Consider the following 16,512-nt stretch of genomic DNA (forward strand, 5'->3'; position numbering starts at 1 on the left):
TGCTGCGGCACGCCTGCACAACGTGCTCGCTGAATTCTCGATGCGTTCGGTTTGTTTGAAATTCGCTGCACCGAGATGATGTTGCTGATGCCGCAGAATCCCGAATGGTGGATGGTTGGAAGCATTCTGCAGCACCAGCTCTCTATGAGTGCAATAGACGATGCTCCCGCTGCACGCTGTTATGTTGAACGTGGCGGGATGCAACTCATCAGTAAAATAGGGGAAAAAAAGGAAAACACCTCCACATGGCCTCGATCCGTCCATTTCGCGCGTATACTATTTTTGTGACACGCGCAATTTTGCCCCGTGTGAAAGCGAAAAGAAAAAAAAACAACGAGACCCATTTCCACTGTCGAGAAGAGGAGGGGGAAAAAACAGGATACTGCTGATAGCACATTGCCTGTCTGTCATTGACAAACATTTTGCTCATCTGTTGCCTTCAAGTTTAGGCTGGTGATTTTTTTTTTTAAGACCACTTTTTTCTGCAACCCCCCGCTTTCAAACGCATTATGCTCGTCCGATGCGAGTGCAAACATTGAAGCCGGAAAATGCATACAGCCCGCCCGTAATGGCAGAACGTGGACGTGGAGCACACCCTGGGTTTGGGAACAAAATATTGAATAGCCTTTCTGGTGTCGTTTCGGCGGAGCATGCCCGAAAGAGGATAGACACGCGGCGAACGACGCATTGCACGTCGAGTGTGCGTTGCTGCAAAATGCAACGGCATAATGAAAAACAAATGGAAACTCCCCCCAACCACTACGCTCGGTCCTACACAAAAAAAAAAACTTGGGTAACGCATGTTACAAAATGGTATTTTTTAGGACTACCAGTTTTTTGTGTTGTAAGTGCAGCAAGTTTTGTTTTTTCTTATGCTCCCAGTGATGGCAATCGAGGGTCGTTGTGTGGAGGCTTCAGTGAAATTTCAAACAACGCGCGAGCTTCCAATTACATCAGCGTACGATGGACACCCTCCTAGGTCACTTCCCCTCTGGACCAACTAATCTCGCCTGTGCATGTTGCACTTTGAGTTTGAACGACATCGGTGAAGCTTTCGCAGGCCGTTCGGACTACTGATGGAAAGAGATACTAGGCGGGTTCACAATGACGGCCTGGGAACGGTGCAAGTCTCTCTCACGGAACAGAGGCGTCTGTTTGTACAGTGTAGCAAACGTTGTTCTACAAATGGCTACAAACCTATGGCGATGTGTGCAATCACCGGCGGAAGATGGGTGAAGCTTCTGGAGAGGGCTTTTTATTACGGATTCAACAGCATTTAAAATGGAATATTTAATCCCGAACACTAACGAAATGGACAGCGCTGCGGATGCAAGCGATGTACGTCCTTTCAGGGATTCGACATGCCATCGTGTATTAGAAATCATCTACTACTCGGCGCGCACCTTGAATTTGTTCCTCAAACTGCAGTTATTCATCGGACGGCAACATATCCGAACTCCGGTTTTAAGATGGCGAATGGTTTGCTCAGCAACCAACACAGTTGACTTCCGGGTGGTAATGTTTAATTCCATCCATCTTCGGGAGCCTTATCCGGTCGTACACTTGGAGATCCTCGTACGCATGGTGCAAGAGTAGGCCCTTCGTAACAACGCTTCCGTGCTTGCTCGCTAGAACTGCATCCATCCGTAGTCTAGCGTATTACCTTCATGCAAATATGGCACCGGAGCGAGGGCGAAAGTATGAATATGCAAATTAATAATAAATATTATATGTTTGTTTATGAAATGCACCGTAAAGGGTTGGCTAATCGGGGTAAATTCTCCAGAGATATGAAACAGCACATAGAAGAAAATGCATCTAGTTTCTATACCTAAAACGCTGCAAACGTCTACATACAATATTTTGCAGCCAGCGATGCATCTTGGTAGCAAACGTTGTTTAAAATCTTCAGGCAATAGTTTAAGATTCAAGTAAGCAATGTGAAAAACTCTTTTACTACAGAATCCTAATCAGTCAAGGATGAGTTAAGCTATCGTAATCCATCTTATCAATCAATCTACATGATCCATGGAATCAAATTTCTTCATTATATTTATTTTTTGTTGTTTTCTATGCTGTTAACAGTTGGTTGGTGCCCTAACCTGATTCTGTACTCATTCCTTACCCTTTTTCGGTATAAATTCCTGTCATACGCCTGGTCCAATGCCTCCGAAAGGTGTGAAAAACAATCCCCATCCAACGAAAACGGTAATTTCATAGCCTCGAACGGCAAACCTTTCGCATTCGAGACCGATGAGAATCGTCGTCGAAAATGACTCATCCAAAACCCATGTTCTCTTGCAAACACGTGCGCGCCACCCAGCGCCCCGTTTCCCTCGTCTTGGACCGTCCGTGTGGCGCTCCCTCGCTGATGAAGTTCCGGACGACGCCGCCTTTGTCGGATGGTTATTTCTTCACTAAATTTGCCCTTTCTTCCTCGGCGACCGGTTTCTTTTCGGGCTTTCTTAATTTTCGCCAATGAACTCCAGTGTCTGCCCGGGTCTAGGCAATATTCTCTCGAAGGAAGACTAATGCCAGCGCACAAACGCGGGAGAAACCCAAACCCCCCCGGTAAACGGTTGGCTTTTCGCCGAAAGATGAATCCACGGCTCCCTGCTCAGGCCCTAGGAAAGAAGTTAAGATTTAATTACACGCCTGATGGGAAGGGTTATTGCTTTCGTTTTTTTTTTTGACGTTCCTATTTTTCTAGATCACTTGCCTTTCTTCCGAGCGCACGCTCGCTGATGCCCATGTTTCTAATAGGTCTTCGTTTAACTTTGGCGTAAATTATCCGCTTCGCCGGGAGGTCAACTTTGAAGCGTGTTTCAGACTACCAATGAGGGGAGCAAGGCCAAGGATGATGCTCCTGTTTTCCGCTTTGTTCCCAGTTTAGCTTAGCCGAAGCCAAAACATATCAGTTGTAGCACCGTAATTAACTTATTTTACTAGTCTTGGTTCAACTCCTAACGGATGGAAGAACAGTGTTCCAAGTATTTCATACCTGAACACTTAGTATTTCTAAATCTTGAATTTTGTTGAACATCATGCATCTTTTCTGTAAAAATCTTGCAAATATCATCTTCCTTCCACCTTCATCCCGATCGCATCAAACCGAATTCCGTTTTCCGAACACACAACCCCCGATAGACGAGTGGCCAACCCTGTCCATTTGATTAATTCCGACCCTTTTCTCATCACCTCCGCTTATCCGATCCATCAAAACATTGTTTACATGTTTAGCTATTTAATTGTATGCAAATTGAACCTGAATTATGCTTTCGTTACGCCGCGGACACTTTCTCGGACGGCGAACCCTCAACTCTTCCGAAGTCGGTAGAAAGACGAGAAACGGTAACGCCAATTTCCACTGGCACGTCCATCGTTGTTGCAGTCGTCGCTGCCTTTCTTCTTGGGGTTTGGGGTGGTCAGCAGGGTGGATGGGAATGCATTCCACTCCCCCCCTCCGAGCTCCCGTGGGAGATGGAGGATCCTGGGGACGCCCTGTGTTTTGCGTTTTACTTATTCATAAACTGCAGCGCAGCTCCCAAAAGAGGGGCGCGCGTCGTTCATCCAAAAAACATGAACTTTCCCGGCCTTTACAACAACAACAGCAGCACTGCAGCGAGAGAATGGGTATTTGCGGTTTTCATTATGCCGCACCGTTCCCTCCCAACCGCTCCCCAAAGACTCCCACCGTACTGCTGGTGGATGGCACGAGCTTCAGTCCCGGGCCCTTCGGTGCGGCGAATGTCGATGATGCGGTACCTTAGATAATGTAGCAAAATAATAATAATAATTGCCTCCTAGCGCTCGGCCACCTCACACCTGGTACTGCAGCACTCTGGAGGGCCCGAACTGGCAATCTGGACCGACTGCACGGTTTTAAGGCTTCACTTGGCACGGCTCGACTTTTGCGCCAGAGTCGAGGCCCCTCGGGGGATTGAGCTAATTATTTATATAGTCTCTAATTATTGATGCTATTGTTATGCGGGACTGGTCGCGAGATCTCGACCGCTTTTTCACTCGCACACGCACTTTCCCTTTCCATGTTTCCCGTGCGAGATTCGAGAAGAAGGGCTGGGCTTCTAGTGATTGGAAAATCCTGTTGATGCTGGTGCTTTCCTTGCCGTCCCTTTCGTCGTGTACAACCTTCGTGATCAGGACACTTGCCCTATCCTTCCACCGTTGATTACAGGCACTGCCAGCAATTGAGCCGCACTGCAGTCCGTTTCATACGAGAGTCGAAGTCGTCGACGAGCGTTAAACAGCTCCCAATCAGGCAGAAACGATTTAATCGATTTCGCAAACAATTTGTACGCTCGTTGCTTACTTATGAAGGCTTGATTCCGAACCCGCCACACACTCTTACACACACACACACACACACACACACACACACACACACACGGTAGCTTCCGTAATGAGTGCGTGGAAATGAAATAAAAATCAACCTGCAGGAAGCGTTCCAACCCCGGTCCACATTATGTTATGGCGCTTCCGTGTAACCCGTAGAACGTTTCAATCGAGCCGCCAGCTCTCAGTGTTGAGCAAGGGCTTTACAAACCTTGCTGCTTCCTCCTACTTTGGGCCGCAGATAAACTGTTGGATGTTCTTTCCCGTCGGCGAGCGAGTTGGAAAAAAAAGAAAATATCCTGATCCAGTGAAGCGGCCGACACGCTCGCCGAAGAAGGGAGGACCAGTCGTGGGGCGGGGGGAAATAATTATGAATAATGATGATGGCGGCTGATGGTAGATGGGAAGCACTTTTATCGTTCGCAAATCGATCCCTGCCGCGGCATGCTGGTCGGCTGGGTATTCCCTGCTCCCATACCCCTCCCCATCCCAGTGAACTATCTGGTCTAGGCTCAGCATGAACTCTCGGCCTTGTTCGGGAAGCTTAGGAGGAAAATCATCGACAGGCGGTCCGGAATCGAACGTTTCAAGTAAAAGTTAGCTTTGTACTCGATGGGAGTTCGCACTCGCACTTTACCTACCGCTGCTTCCTCGGCCGGCACCCTCCACTGCGACGCTTTCCACCACGGACCAATGCCGTCGAGAATGGGCCAGAAGATTTTTCTCCATTCGTTTTGGATTTTTCTCTTTTGTTCGTGCCTGTGTTTTTTTCTTCTTTCATTTACTTCCGTCTATTTTCTTTTCTGCCGAGGAGAAAATATCTTTTTTTTTGTTCATTCGTTTATCATTCACGCGCTCTCATCTCTTCATCATCTTCGATCAGCTTTCCCTTTGCCCCGATCGTTGTCCACATTTTTCGAGCCTGAATGAAATTAATGAGGGATTAAGCTATGACTTCATTAATCAAATTGAATGTCGGGCATTGATTATCGGGCCGGGGGTTGGGGAGGGGAAAACGGCATCCGGGGTGTGTGGGTGTCCGGGTGATTTATAGAAAGATTTTTGTGCATCCCCTCTTTCGCACGTTGTTGTTTTATTATTTTTACATATTGCCGGTCATATCGCTTGTCAAGATGGAACGTGGGACCACCGTCTTTATATTGCTTGTTTTCCCGGAAACGGAAGAAAATGGGGAACAATTTTTCCTTTCGCTAATCTGAATCGCTCAAGTGACTACATTCGAACATTATGATCCTATTAGTTCCCACTCCAAACGTTGGGCAACATTTCTTCACGTGAAAAAACTCAACCAGAGTCCATCAATTGGGACAAAACAAACGACGATGGAAGTACTAATGGATGGATAGGTCACATTTTTCATCTCAATATCTTACTGTTTTCTTCGGCGGTGGTTTTACTCCGACAATGGAGTTTCATTTAACTTATCGTGTTATAGCTTTGATTTGCTGTAAACTAACCGTGAAATATTTGGACAAAACGATAACAATCTGCGTTCTAAAGCTACACTTTCTCCACCAATATCTTACACTAGCTCCGGACGGGTGGTTGTGTACCTCCCCGCCAACATATGGCCATTGGCATAGCCTCACGTTTTCCAGCTAATTCTTGTCTAATGTCTCTATCTTCACCGCGATCCTCACTGGGCCACAGTCTGTGGTTGCCTTTCATCGCCTAAATAACGTTGCCCGTAATCCACCCTTCTTCCGGACGCCCTTTCGCCACCGACAGCTACATAACAGTTGGTTGTCTCGAAATGGTGCGCCATACGCACCATCGGGTTATGTTTACGCATGTTATCCGTCAAAAGGCCACACTTTATTGACGTAAGTCGTCGCGCACACACAGGGTCTGTGTGGCCCCCCCCGGCCACGACTCGCCATAAAAGCTACTGCCCGGGGAAGCCAATCCACTGTTGTCGACTGTTTGCCGGAAGGTTAGGCGCGCTTCACGAACTGCAACACAGAAGAAAAAAAAACAACCATAGCCACAACATTACGACGTTCACAACACATAACCGAGCGAGCTGAGATACTAAACGGCGTGCACCGGCCGTGCACTCTCGCACGCTGTTGTGGTGATGGTGGCTTTGGTGTTTATGGGGCTTGGAATGCGAATCAGAAGAGGAGGAAGAAGACCCGAAAAAAAATCTGACAACGCGGGCCCTCTTCCGAACCCGTCCCTAATTGACATGCAGTGCCGTGCGTTATTCTAACGTTTTACGAGTAGAAGTTTCCATTTTACGATTAATAAATCAACCGATAAGCCGACGACGTGAAGACGTACCGCGGACGAAATTTCCTGTAGAATTATTCATAAACACATACCACTCTATCAAAAACCTAACCTCCCTCCCCCTCGTCTGGACCTAGATATAATTTCGCAGGGCTCGGCTCGGGGGTTTTTGCTGCAGCGAAGGTGCCAGCATGTCTTATCGAGCCGATCGACAGTAACAAATCGAAGCGTCGATCCACCGAGTGGCTGCTGAAAGTTCTAGGAACCCATCCTTCACCGACACTGCTTGTAATCATCTCTAATGTTTGTAGATAGATTATAGGATGCTCAGCAACTGAAAGCGTCATAAAACTAATCTCGAAAAAAGCAGCAACAAGTTAAATGCCATATCCTGAGTATTGTAAGCTACAAAAGAAATCATGCAGTTAAAAACAATCTTTGGGACGATGAACATAAAATGCTCCCGACGATCTGACGCGTACGAATAATTGATGCAATGCCTTAATGATAGATAATGGAACTGAGTGCGAATAAAACGAAGGAAAAACTATCCTGTCGTTGTGTCCATGTCCACAACATTCTTCGTAGCCGTAGAACAATCCTTTACAAGCACCAGAAACATTGGGGTACTTTCTGGAACTTTGTTGATTACCGTTCTCCATCCGGCAACCACGCAACAGTGCCTTTGTAAATGGGTGTATCGCGTCTGTGCGAAAAAGTGCAGACTCCTTAATTACAGTCGCATGCAGTCGGCAGAGAACCGCCAAACCGGAACTACACGAAGGAAACAACCCGTTACCTGTTTTTTTTTTGCTTCCTCCCATCAGGAATTCCCTCCCCAACAACTTTCCACGGAGCCGCCAAACGAGCAACATGCAATCGGGGTGCTCTCACAAATTCTGGACTTTCCAATAAATTTCCCGATGAAATTGAGTTGTACGGTAATTACGGAAGCCATTAGCGGAACGTGGAGACTTTCCTCGGTAGCGATTCGGTAGGCGCTTCAGTGCGGCTCAGGGCTTCGCTAGGTCCCCAGGACGTTCTGAAAGCCTATTCGATTACGACGCAGCTAGTTCGATTACATCGTCAGAGCCAACCATATCCGCGTTCTTAAGCATGCCAGGGCTTTCGTTTATTTCTTTTTTACTTCGGAAAATTGTCCATAGTGTCTCGCGAGCCGTGTACCACTCCTGCACACGATACGCGCTGCAATCGATGGTAATTTATGGCTTTGGAGTTTGGAAACTTTCGCTACGAACTCATGCCCTCCGCATGGGCTGGGATCACCCACCATTCCCGCGCAACTCTTCCTAATTTACCGAACCGGCCACGGCCGCTTGATGGATGAAAGGTTCTTTCATCGATAAATGGCAGTACGTGCAAAGTTTTAATGCCCTTTTTCTATGGCAATGATGATGATGGTAGGGTGGGGGAGGAAAAGGTAAGAAGGGAAAAAGGGAAAAAAGACGCTGCAAACATAAGGGCGAGGGGCGTGGTGTCGGGGGAGCAGGCAATAGAATCTATCAACCTGGCATCTATCTTCCCGGGAGCAATCTTTTATCCTCTTATCGGCACCCTTCAATCTTTAAACAGTCCGGTTTCCTTCAAAAGGCGTCCTTTTTTCGGGAAGCCTTTTTTTTTTGTTGGCCCAACTTGTTTTTTTAAGGCTTCTTTTCAATTTTCTCGGTTTTTTTTTCTTTCGTTAGGTCAAATAGGATTCCTTTGATCTGTATTTTTCTTACACGCATGGCTGACCCTGTTTGCTTTAAGGGGTTTTTTTTTCTCATTATCGTTGTCTATTGACAGTTTCATCGGCAAAGTTCGGATCGCAAAGAGAACGGAGCGAGAGTCAATTTCGGTGAAATTAAATTCATTGCCCGAAATTAAAAAGGTACGAACATGTTTGTCGATTGTTCCTGAATGTTTTGTCACCCATTCTATTCTCGTATCTCGTATATTTTCAGTGTGTTTATACACATGTAATCCTTCCCATGGCGTTCGGCATAGTCTCTCGTTTTATGTATTTTCACTTGGTACTTTAGTTTATAGAAAACCAATATTACGTCTTTCAAACTTACCCTCCTCTTTGTAACTCTCAAAGCGTCGGTTAAGAAATCAATTGAATAAACTCTCGGCAGGCCCCATTTTCAAGATAGTTCATCCGCACAGTGTGTTTAAAATAGTTCCACCCAAACCGGTGTTTCTCTGCAGGCGACGTAATCTTACGTTTCTGGACCGGCTTTAAATTATTATCTACAAGACCGAACTGACAAAAACAAACTTCCAACTTTTGACCACCGATAGAGCCATGTCATATTGGCGAACTACTCCACCGATTAGGTTCGGTTGTTCATGTTGGAGGGACTTACTGTAAGACACCGCCGGTAGCGAGGACATTTACGAAAATAAACAAGCTCCTTCACTGGCCTAGCCGGAGTTTTCTTCCCGTCTTGGTTCGATCGAAGAACGTGCTAAGGAGTGAGAAGCGACCACTGGTCAGCGCCGATGATAAGGGTCTACGGCTCGTCTTATGTTATAATTGTCTTGCCCGAGACACGGTGGCTGGAGAACCAGCGTTCAAGCACAAGCCTACGCTGGGCGATGATCGACGAACCGAAGCAATAGTTCCTTTATCGAAAGGCTGAGAATTTTATTGTTCTTGCTCGCTCAACTAGCCTCCGCTTCGTAGAGTTGGTCCGGCTCGAGAGGGTTGCGCTACCGGAACATCCTCACCGGGTTTGCTTGTTGTGTTTCAGTCTCCTCCCACCCCTCCATCCAAGCGGGAGGTATCTCAAGACAAACAAAAACCTCCCGGATTTAAGATAAATGGAGATATATTGCTTGTAGAAGAATTTCTTAGAAGCCCCTGTCGTCTGGGAGGGATCGTAAAATTTTGAACCATCATCGAGATGGACAGGCAGCATCCACAGGCTTGCTAGCTGCAGTTAAGACGAAAGCGGGGGCCAATCTACCATCATCTTTATCATCTCAGGCCCGGGGTTTCTTCAGTCGTTTTCTTTCTTGCGCCTCTATATGACGGTATCATTTTCAATTTTATTACACTCCAGGCCGTCCGAAGTCCAAAAACGGCGCAACGTGCCGGTCAGGCCGGAACGGTTAGCGTCTGGCAAGTGTGTCCACCCCGCGTTCTGCGCTCGGGTTCTATTTCATGTCCATGTTTCATCAACTGACCGACAGGGCAACCGAGAGCGGACGGTAAAGGAATACACAAAAGAACATCGGTCCACAGTGGTGGAGCTCAAAAACAAGACACGGGAACAACGGACACTAGCCCGAACCGGCTTGACGCACGTAACCGAAGACGCATCAAGGCGCATTTGCTTTGAAAGCCTTTCCGACCTGTCACATGCGCTAGTGCTCAACTTCGTTGACTTAGTAACAATGTCCCCGGGTGCGTGCCCTCTCCCGTGTTCCGATGGTAAAGCAGCTCAGGGAGTAGGATTGGCATTCTTAGGATTTCCTGTCATGTACTCTGAAGCCCACACCCGACGCCGGAAGCAATGTTCATCCCACCCCACCCCCAAACGTTGAGTCCAGATGGACAGAAAAGCCAGACACGTCAGGAAGCAGGTGCACTTTTGGCGTGGCAGGAAAGCCGAGGGGTCTTTTGCATATTTTTACGCAATTTCTTGACCAACGCTTCCTTGGAGACGTGCGGACGGAGTTGCATAATGGGTATATAAATCCATTGATTTTTCTTCAATACTTTTGATACTTTAAGACATGTTCATAGTATCGAATTGAAGTCTTAAATCTCCATCCCAATGTCTTTTAACATTTCTGTGACGTCTGTTCTTCATACATTGCAACTCCTGCTCTAGAGAACTTGAATTGCTAGATCCCCGCTTACAATCAACTCTTCCTGGCAATTCTCGAAGCGGTAGAAATGTAACAAACGATCGAGTGGCAAATCAGATTTATGGCCCCCCTTTTCTGCCCTGACAACCGATTGAGCGCAACTCCCACACTCTTCAGAACGCACACCGCTCGGAATGTACATTGCTGCATTCTTGTCCAGCAGTCAGAGGCCGCCAGGTCTGTTGCAAAACTTGCGATCGCAAATGAGATTTTCTTGGTTCCGGTTTGTTGCGCAAACAAACGAATCGAAAAACAGAAAAAAACACGTGCGAGAAACGGAAAAATAAAACCCGCCCGCAGCACACAAGAACAACCGGTAGAACTACTTGGTGGCCCTGGTTTCTCCTGTCAAACGCAACCGGGGATTTATTAGTTTACTTTTAGCCCAGCCTCCGCAAAGACTAATGAAAGTGGCGAATATGTGTGTGTGTGTTTTTGTGTGCGCCCGGATCGAAAAGCCCGCTCGGGAAACCACCCGAGTGGCAAAACTTTCCCGGTTTGACCGGTGTCGTGCCACCGGTGGTGTGATCTCACTCTACACAGACGTCAGTGACCAGACCGGGATAAGCCTCTGGGAAAACTTTGTGACATTTGTGTACAACCTCCACTCCTTCTGCACCACCGTCGACCACGGTCCCACCCTGGGACAAAAGGTGGTCCAAAGTTCCAGCCACCAGCTGCAAGAGCCATAGTAGAATGCTAATCGAAAATGTGACCAAAAACATTCCCCAAAGCGAGCAAATTTCTTTCGCACCTCAGGTCGTCGTCCTCCGTCGTCCCACACCAAGGGAGCTGGAAAGTAGCGGATGCAGAAGTTATTTACCGAATTTACCCCAAAATGGCACACGCTCTGAACCCTCTGGTATAACCTCTTCCCCCAAAAAAAGCCCGATACAAACGAACGCCTGGTGTAGGAACTCTCGAAGCCCACGGGGTCGTAAATCACCCACCGCCGGTTCAATACGCGGGCAGTCGCAAATTCATTGGATTCGACCTCCCCTCCGCCACCTTGAGGAGGTGGCCAGCAATCACCTCCCGAATGCTGCCCGAATGTTCCAGCTGCCAAGTTCCCGGGACCGTGTTCTGGGGCGCTATAACTATTTGCAGCTCGTTATAAATTATCAGAGTCCACATCGGCTCGGGGGAACAACACGGCACACACCTAGTGTCTGCACTAGTTAGTCGGTGTTGCATGAACAACGACTACCACCCTCGCCCGCAGACTTAGCGAGTCGTCCCGAGGGGGGAAGGATCGGCTTGTAACCGTTTAGCAGCTTATTTACGGCCCGCTTGTAGTACTTTTATCATCACGTGCCTCGGGCCCGACCCCGGGGCGAGGAAGTAACACGACCCACGATAAACTGGTGCACTTTATTTATAGCTGATTTTTGTCTTATTGTGCATTTCGTGTGTATTTGGGTTGTTGTTGTTTTTTAAATCTTGCTTTCAAGTGAGCCATTTCTTGATGTACGAAAGGTCCAAGGGCAGTGTGAGCCACAAGAACATAGTCCTATTCAGTCCTCTAGTAAAAGTAAGGTAAAACAAAAGATGAATTGTTAACATTCTCGAAGCCCCAGTACAACTTTCAACAACATGTTTGAGTACTTAAAATGAAAATGAAAAAAAAACTCCTTCACCTCTAACCACTACAAAGGTATGCAAAGGTGTCTACCACATATCTGTTTCTTAAGCCTCACATTCAAAGCCTTAAAACTTGAGGTTCCTGAACGAGGTTCATCTTATCTCCATCTCATTCCACACGCCTCGTTTTCGGGGTCTGTAGACTTGTTATGTTTCTTCCATTCCTTGTTTTTTTTGTTTTGGCCTACCTTTTTGGAACGTTTTGTTCATTTATTTTTTGCCCACTCCAGTGGAACGCGCGTTCTCAAGTGTTTCTTCTTTTACGTCGGAATCACTTCTTTTCACTTCGATTCCATTCACGATTTCGCAGCATCCTCGGTAGGCTGAAGTCTGTGGTAACCATCGGTTGCTACGCTGATGAAAAGAATCGTTGCCAGTATGACCATTGCGGAATTGTAGAATTTAGTTTGGAGATTTAGTTCCCGTTCCTAAAAGTACAAAATCCTTAGTTCTGTAGCAAACTAAACTTTAATTGTCTTCTCTCCTTTCTAATTCACAGTAACGGAATCGTTATTCGCGACCGGAGGGTATAACACGCCACCAGCAAGCTCTCCGTTTCTTCCCTGTTCCCCACTGGAATTGGTCGCCAAGAACTTCCACAGTTCCGGAGCTGGTCTCTCATTCAGTCAAGTAAGTATGTTTGAACAATTTCCCTAAGAAATGTGAATGGGTCATTGATTCGTTCAACTCTGGAAGTAGTAGTCCCTTAATCTGGTTTGTGTACCGGTAGTTTAGTTTATCGATTTGATTCCGTTGTTTACGGAACACTTTGATAAATCTTCAGGCACAATCTACACCTTTGATATCCCGCAGAGTTTCGCGCGTCAATCAGGGTCGCCTAAGTTCAGCCATTTTGGCAGCGGATCGTGTTCAAGTTCCCGTACTTGCCCAAGCGAGTCATACCGAAGATCGATGATGGCACGAAAAACCCCACGCTGGTTTTCGTTGTTTTTTTTTCTTATCGTATGCGTGTGTGTGTATTTCTTTACAAAAGTTTTACTTCTTTTTCCTGCTCTTGTCACTCACCGAACGTGCCACTGACTCTTCCCTCCCTCCCCACCGGTACCCGTACGGAACTCTAACTACCTCCTACTAAGGAGGAAAGGAAAAGTGTCATTAATCAAAGAGCTCGGCCCCGGCCCGGAGACTTCGATCACGTTTAGACAGACTCTCGACGTGGTGTCGAAGCGGAACGTATACACACACACACATCGCTTGCTTCCGCCCGTGGAAGACTGAGTACCAAAGGCCCACACGGGGTGGGTTCGCATCGTGAAGATTATTGATGAGCTGTGGAAACATTCTTTTCCCCGAATGCGAAGAAAGTGCCATGTTTGTTACGGCCTATTTGACTTTTTGTTTGGAGTTGTTGTGAGGCATGTTTTTTTTTCTTGCTTCCGTCATTAAATACGGCTTCGAGTCCTCTGTAGAACATTAGCGTTCTGCGCCCGAGACGCGTTTATCTTCGTTCGTTGTGGGACCTTACATAGAGTATTATCAAACCACATTTGCTAGGCTCGTTTATCTAGGTAGTGTGTTGTAGGGAAATTGTTTGAAATGATTATTCTCACACACTTTCGTCTTACTTCACCACAGGCCAACAGCAGCATCTTTGTACAATCGCAGACCGATTTCATCAATGGCACCACAGCGGTCGCGAAGAAAACCGAAACCTGCATCGGACGGTGGGAGCATGGCACCATAGAACCGTTGCAGATACAAGTGAGTACCACACCAGGCCGCAAAAACCACCGTTCTCTCGGCTTTCCCAGTTGCTTTCCTTTTGGCCCCCGTTTTTGTTTGCTCCGCGCTTATCGGTAGTGTTAGAACGCATGATAGTATCGGCCCTAACAGCGCGGGGTTGCCTAGCATTAGATAAGTTATCCGGGCGTATCTGGACGACGATGCAACCCCAAAACCCTCTACCGACCGGGGGTGCATAGTTTTCTCTAGATATCATGTGTGGAAGTTTGAGTGTTCCGCCAAAGCCGTTCGAAAAAACAAACTTAACGCAACATTTGGTGAAAGTTTTCCACAAAACGACGGGGTTTTATGTGCAGTGCAGTGCAGCTCTTATGAATGGCTTTGACGGGTGTATTTGTAAAGGCAAACCCATCGCACATCATCTCTGGAGGAAACGGGAAAGGTCAGCATTTTTATCTCGTGCTCCGCATGCATATTCTCATTCTCATTCTCATCGGTGCCGTAGTTGCACCGACATTCATGATAAGTTGTGTTTCACTTGTCGATAAAAAAAAACCTTCCATGTCGAAACGAACGAACAACGAACGCATTGGCCTGGTATATCTGTTTATGGTCAGGGGAAAGCATTCTCGGGGACCAAATCCAATTTTCCAATCGGACATTGGCATAGAAGAAGGAGAGGAGCGACAAACCGGACTTAAAAATAGTGTAATTTTGGACACCGAGAACTGCAGAGTGTTGTCGAAGTGACAAAGCTGGTGCGATGTAGTGAACTAGCTCGGGAAAAAAACCTACCGGTACATCATCACTGGTGAAGTTTCATTTTGCTTTGAACTTTCAGTAAAGTGATCGTCAATGAATGCATTTACTATCAATCCCCCATATTATCTGTATCGGATGTTCGATCAAACGCAAAACTTCTCCTTCCTTCGTTTCGACGCCCTCTGTCTGTCTGTCCCTAATGCTCTTTTTCATCCTTTGTGCTATGTTTGTGCATTTGTTTGGTTCCGTTTTTTTATTCACACATACTCATATTATTGTTTTATCCGTGCCGATGTTTTCGACTATTTGTGATGCATTCTGGCTTTTTTTCCGATGAGCCCATCCGTTTTGCCCTCGCTCTGCTCGGTGTGAGTTTGATTTTCGTTTTCCAATGTTGCTTCGCCACCAACGCGAGAGACAAAAACCCCGCGGAGTGAAAGTGAAAGCCAAACCCCTCGCAACTCGATGTCATTTGTACACGTACTTGTTTCCGATTCAGGTACCATCGAACGCACTGGTGCCAGCGACGGCGGCAGCCTCCGTTGGCAGCTTCGCACTCAACTCTCCCGAGAGCGTTAGTTCCGGCGGTCAGGTTCCGATCCCGAGCTACAAGAAGCACCACCGGTACGCCAAAGGTCCGAAGGTGAATAAGAACGGAGCGGACGAGAACGGCAATCGCGACGCGTACCGTTTTCCGGGCTACGACAGCTACAACACACCCGAGGACGGCTACGACGATCGTCTGTACGACGAAGCGTACGCCAAAAGAGACGTCCAAAATCGCAGCCTCCAACGGCTGGCCGATGACGTTAAGGCAAGCTCCTCCTCCAATAAATCATCATCCCCGTTAGAACGGCGGGGCGCTGAGGAAGAACCGGGTGCACGGCCGCGTCCGGCATCGCCCACGACACCCTCCTCCCCGTCGGCGTACGGTCGGCTGAAGCGTAAGCTTCACTCGCTGCTCCTGGAAACGACACGGCTCGAGGAGCAGACGACGTCCTCCCCGCACGTCATCAGCCACCAATCGCTACTGCACCAAACGTCACACGCTCCACGGCAGCCAACCCCGCCGGGTCACTTCCCTCGCCAGCTCGAAGCGGCCACCGCGCCCGAGTTCCGCACTGCAGAGGAACCGTCGAGGCATCACCGGACCGGGGAGAAGTACGGCACATCGCCGGCGACAAGTACGACCGTTGCGGCACGCGACAACGCGACAGCGCCCTCTAGCGAGGCCGTCAATCATAGACCACGGCGGCGCTGGGCGGCCCTCCACTCGGCGCTCGTCAAAGCCAAGGCGGAAGCGGGCGGTGAAGCCGCTCCTCCCGAAAGCTCGAGCCAAAGGCCAAAGTCACCGGACGTCCGAGCGGCGCCACCGGCTGAACAGCGACTTCCGACGAAGAAGCGCCGATTGCTAAAGTTCGATCGCACGGACGAACCACCATCCGCCACCAGCCGTGACACGGACACCAAGGCCGTTGTTCACGTAAGTTACTGAAGCCGACGATTCGATCCTCTGGTCTCTCAGTCCTTCCCGGCTGTCCTGCGCCATTTTGCAAACTAATGAGTGCTGTATAAAACAAGCAATTCCAAACCAGATCTCATTCCTCGTGGAATCACAGTTTTTTGCTGTCACGAGGGTTTTGTTATGTCAGAAGGCTTATAAACAATGGCCCGCTTATTAGCTTGACCCGTTCGGTTCGCGTGAGATCCTTTTAAGAGCTGCTGGAATGCTGAAAACTTCAACGCGTGAAAAGTTGTCCGCAAGGGAACGGAACCAGCGGAAGCATAATGAGCTTTGGGGATGTAGAAGTTGACAACGGGTGGTTGATTCTTTGTTTTTTTTTCACCTCCGACTAACCACAAAACCTAATGCAAATAAGCCCGTATAGAATTCCGCCTGATGGCTCTAATTAATGTTTG

The 16,512-nt window shown here is 47.8% G+C and overlaps 1 protein-coding gene across 1 annotated transcript in view; it reads left to right on the forward strand.

The window, feature by feature from the left end:
• The window catches only part of LOC131284293 (protein winged eye), a 62,941-nt gene that overhangs the window by 19,154 nt on the left and 27,275 nt on the right, over positions 1 to 16,512 (forward strand). The window contains exons 2-4 of the mRNA XM_058313146.1: positions 12,626 to 12,756; positions 13,723 to 13,848; positions 15,092 to 16,075. Of these exons, the coding sequence (XP_058169129.1) occupies positions 12,626 to 12,756; positions 13,723 to 13,848; positions 15,092 to 16,075 (1,241 nt within the window). The remainder of the gene's footprint in view (positions 1 to 12,625; positions 12,757 to 13,722; positions 13,849 to 15,091; positions 16,076 to 16,512) is intronic.

This window comes from Anopheles ziemanni, chromosome 3 (genome assembly GCF_943734765.1).
Source record: "Anopheles ziemanni chromosome 3, idAnoZiCoDA_A2_x.2, whole genome shotgun sequence".
NCBI classification, from domain to species: domain Eukaryota; kingdom Metazoa; phylum Arthropoda; class Insecta; order Diptera; family Culicidae; genus Anopheles; species Anopheles ziemanni.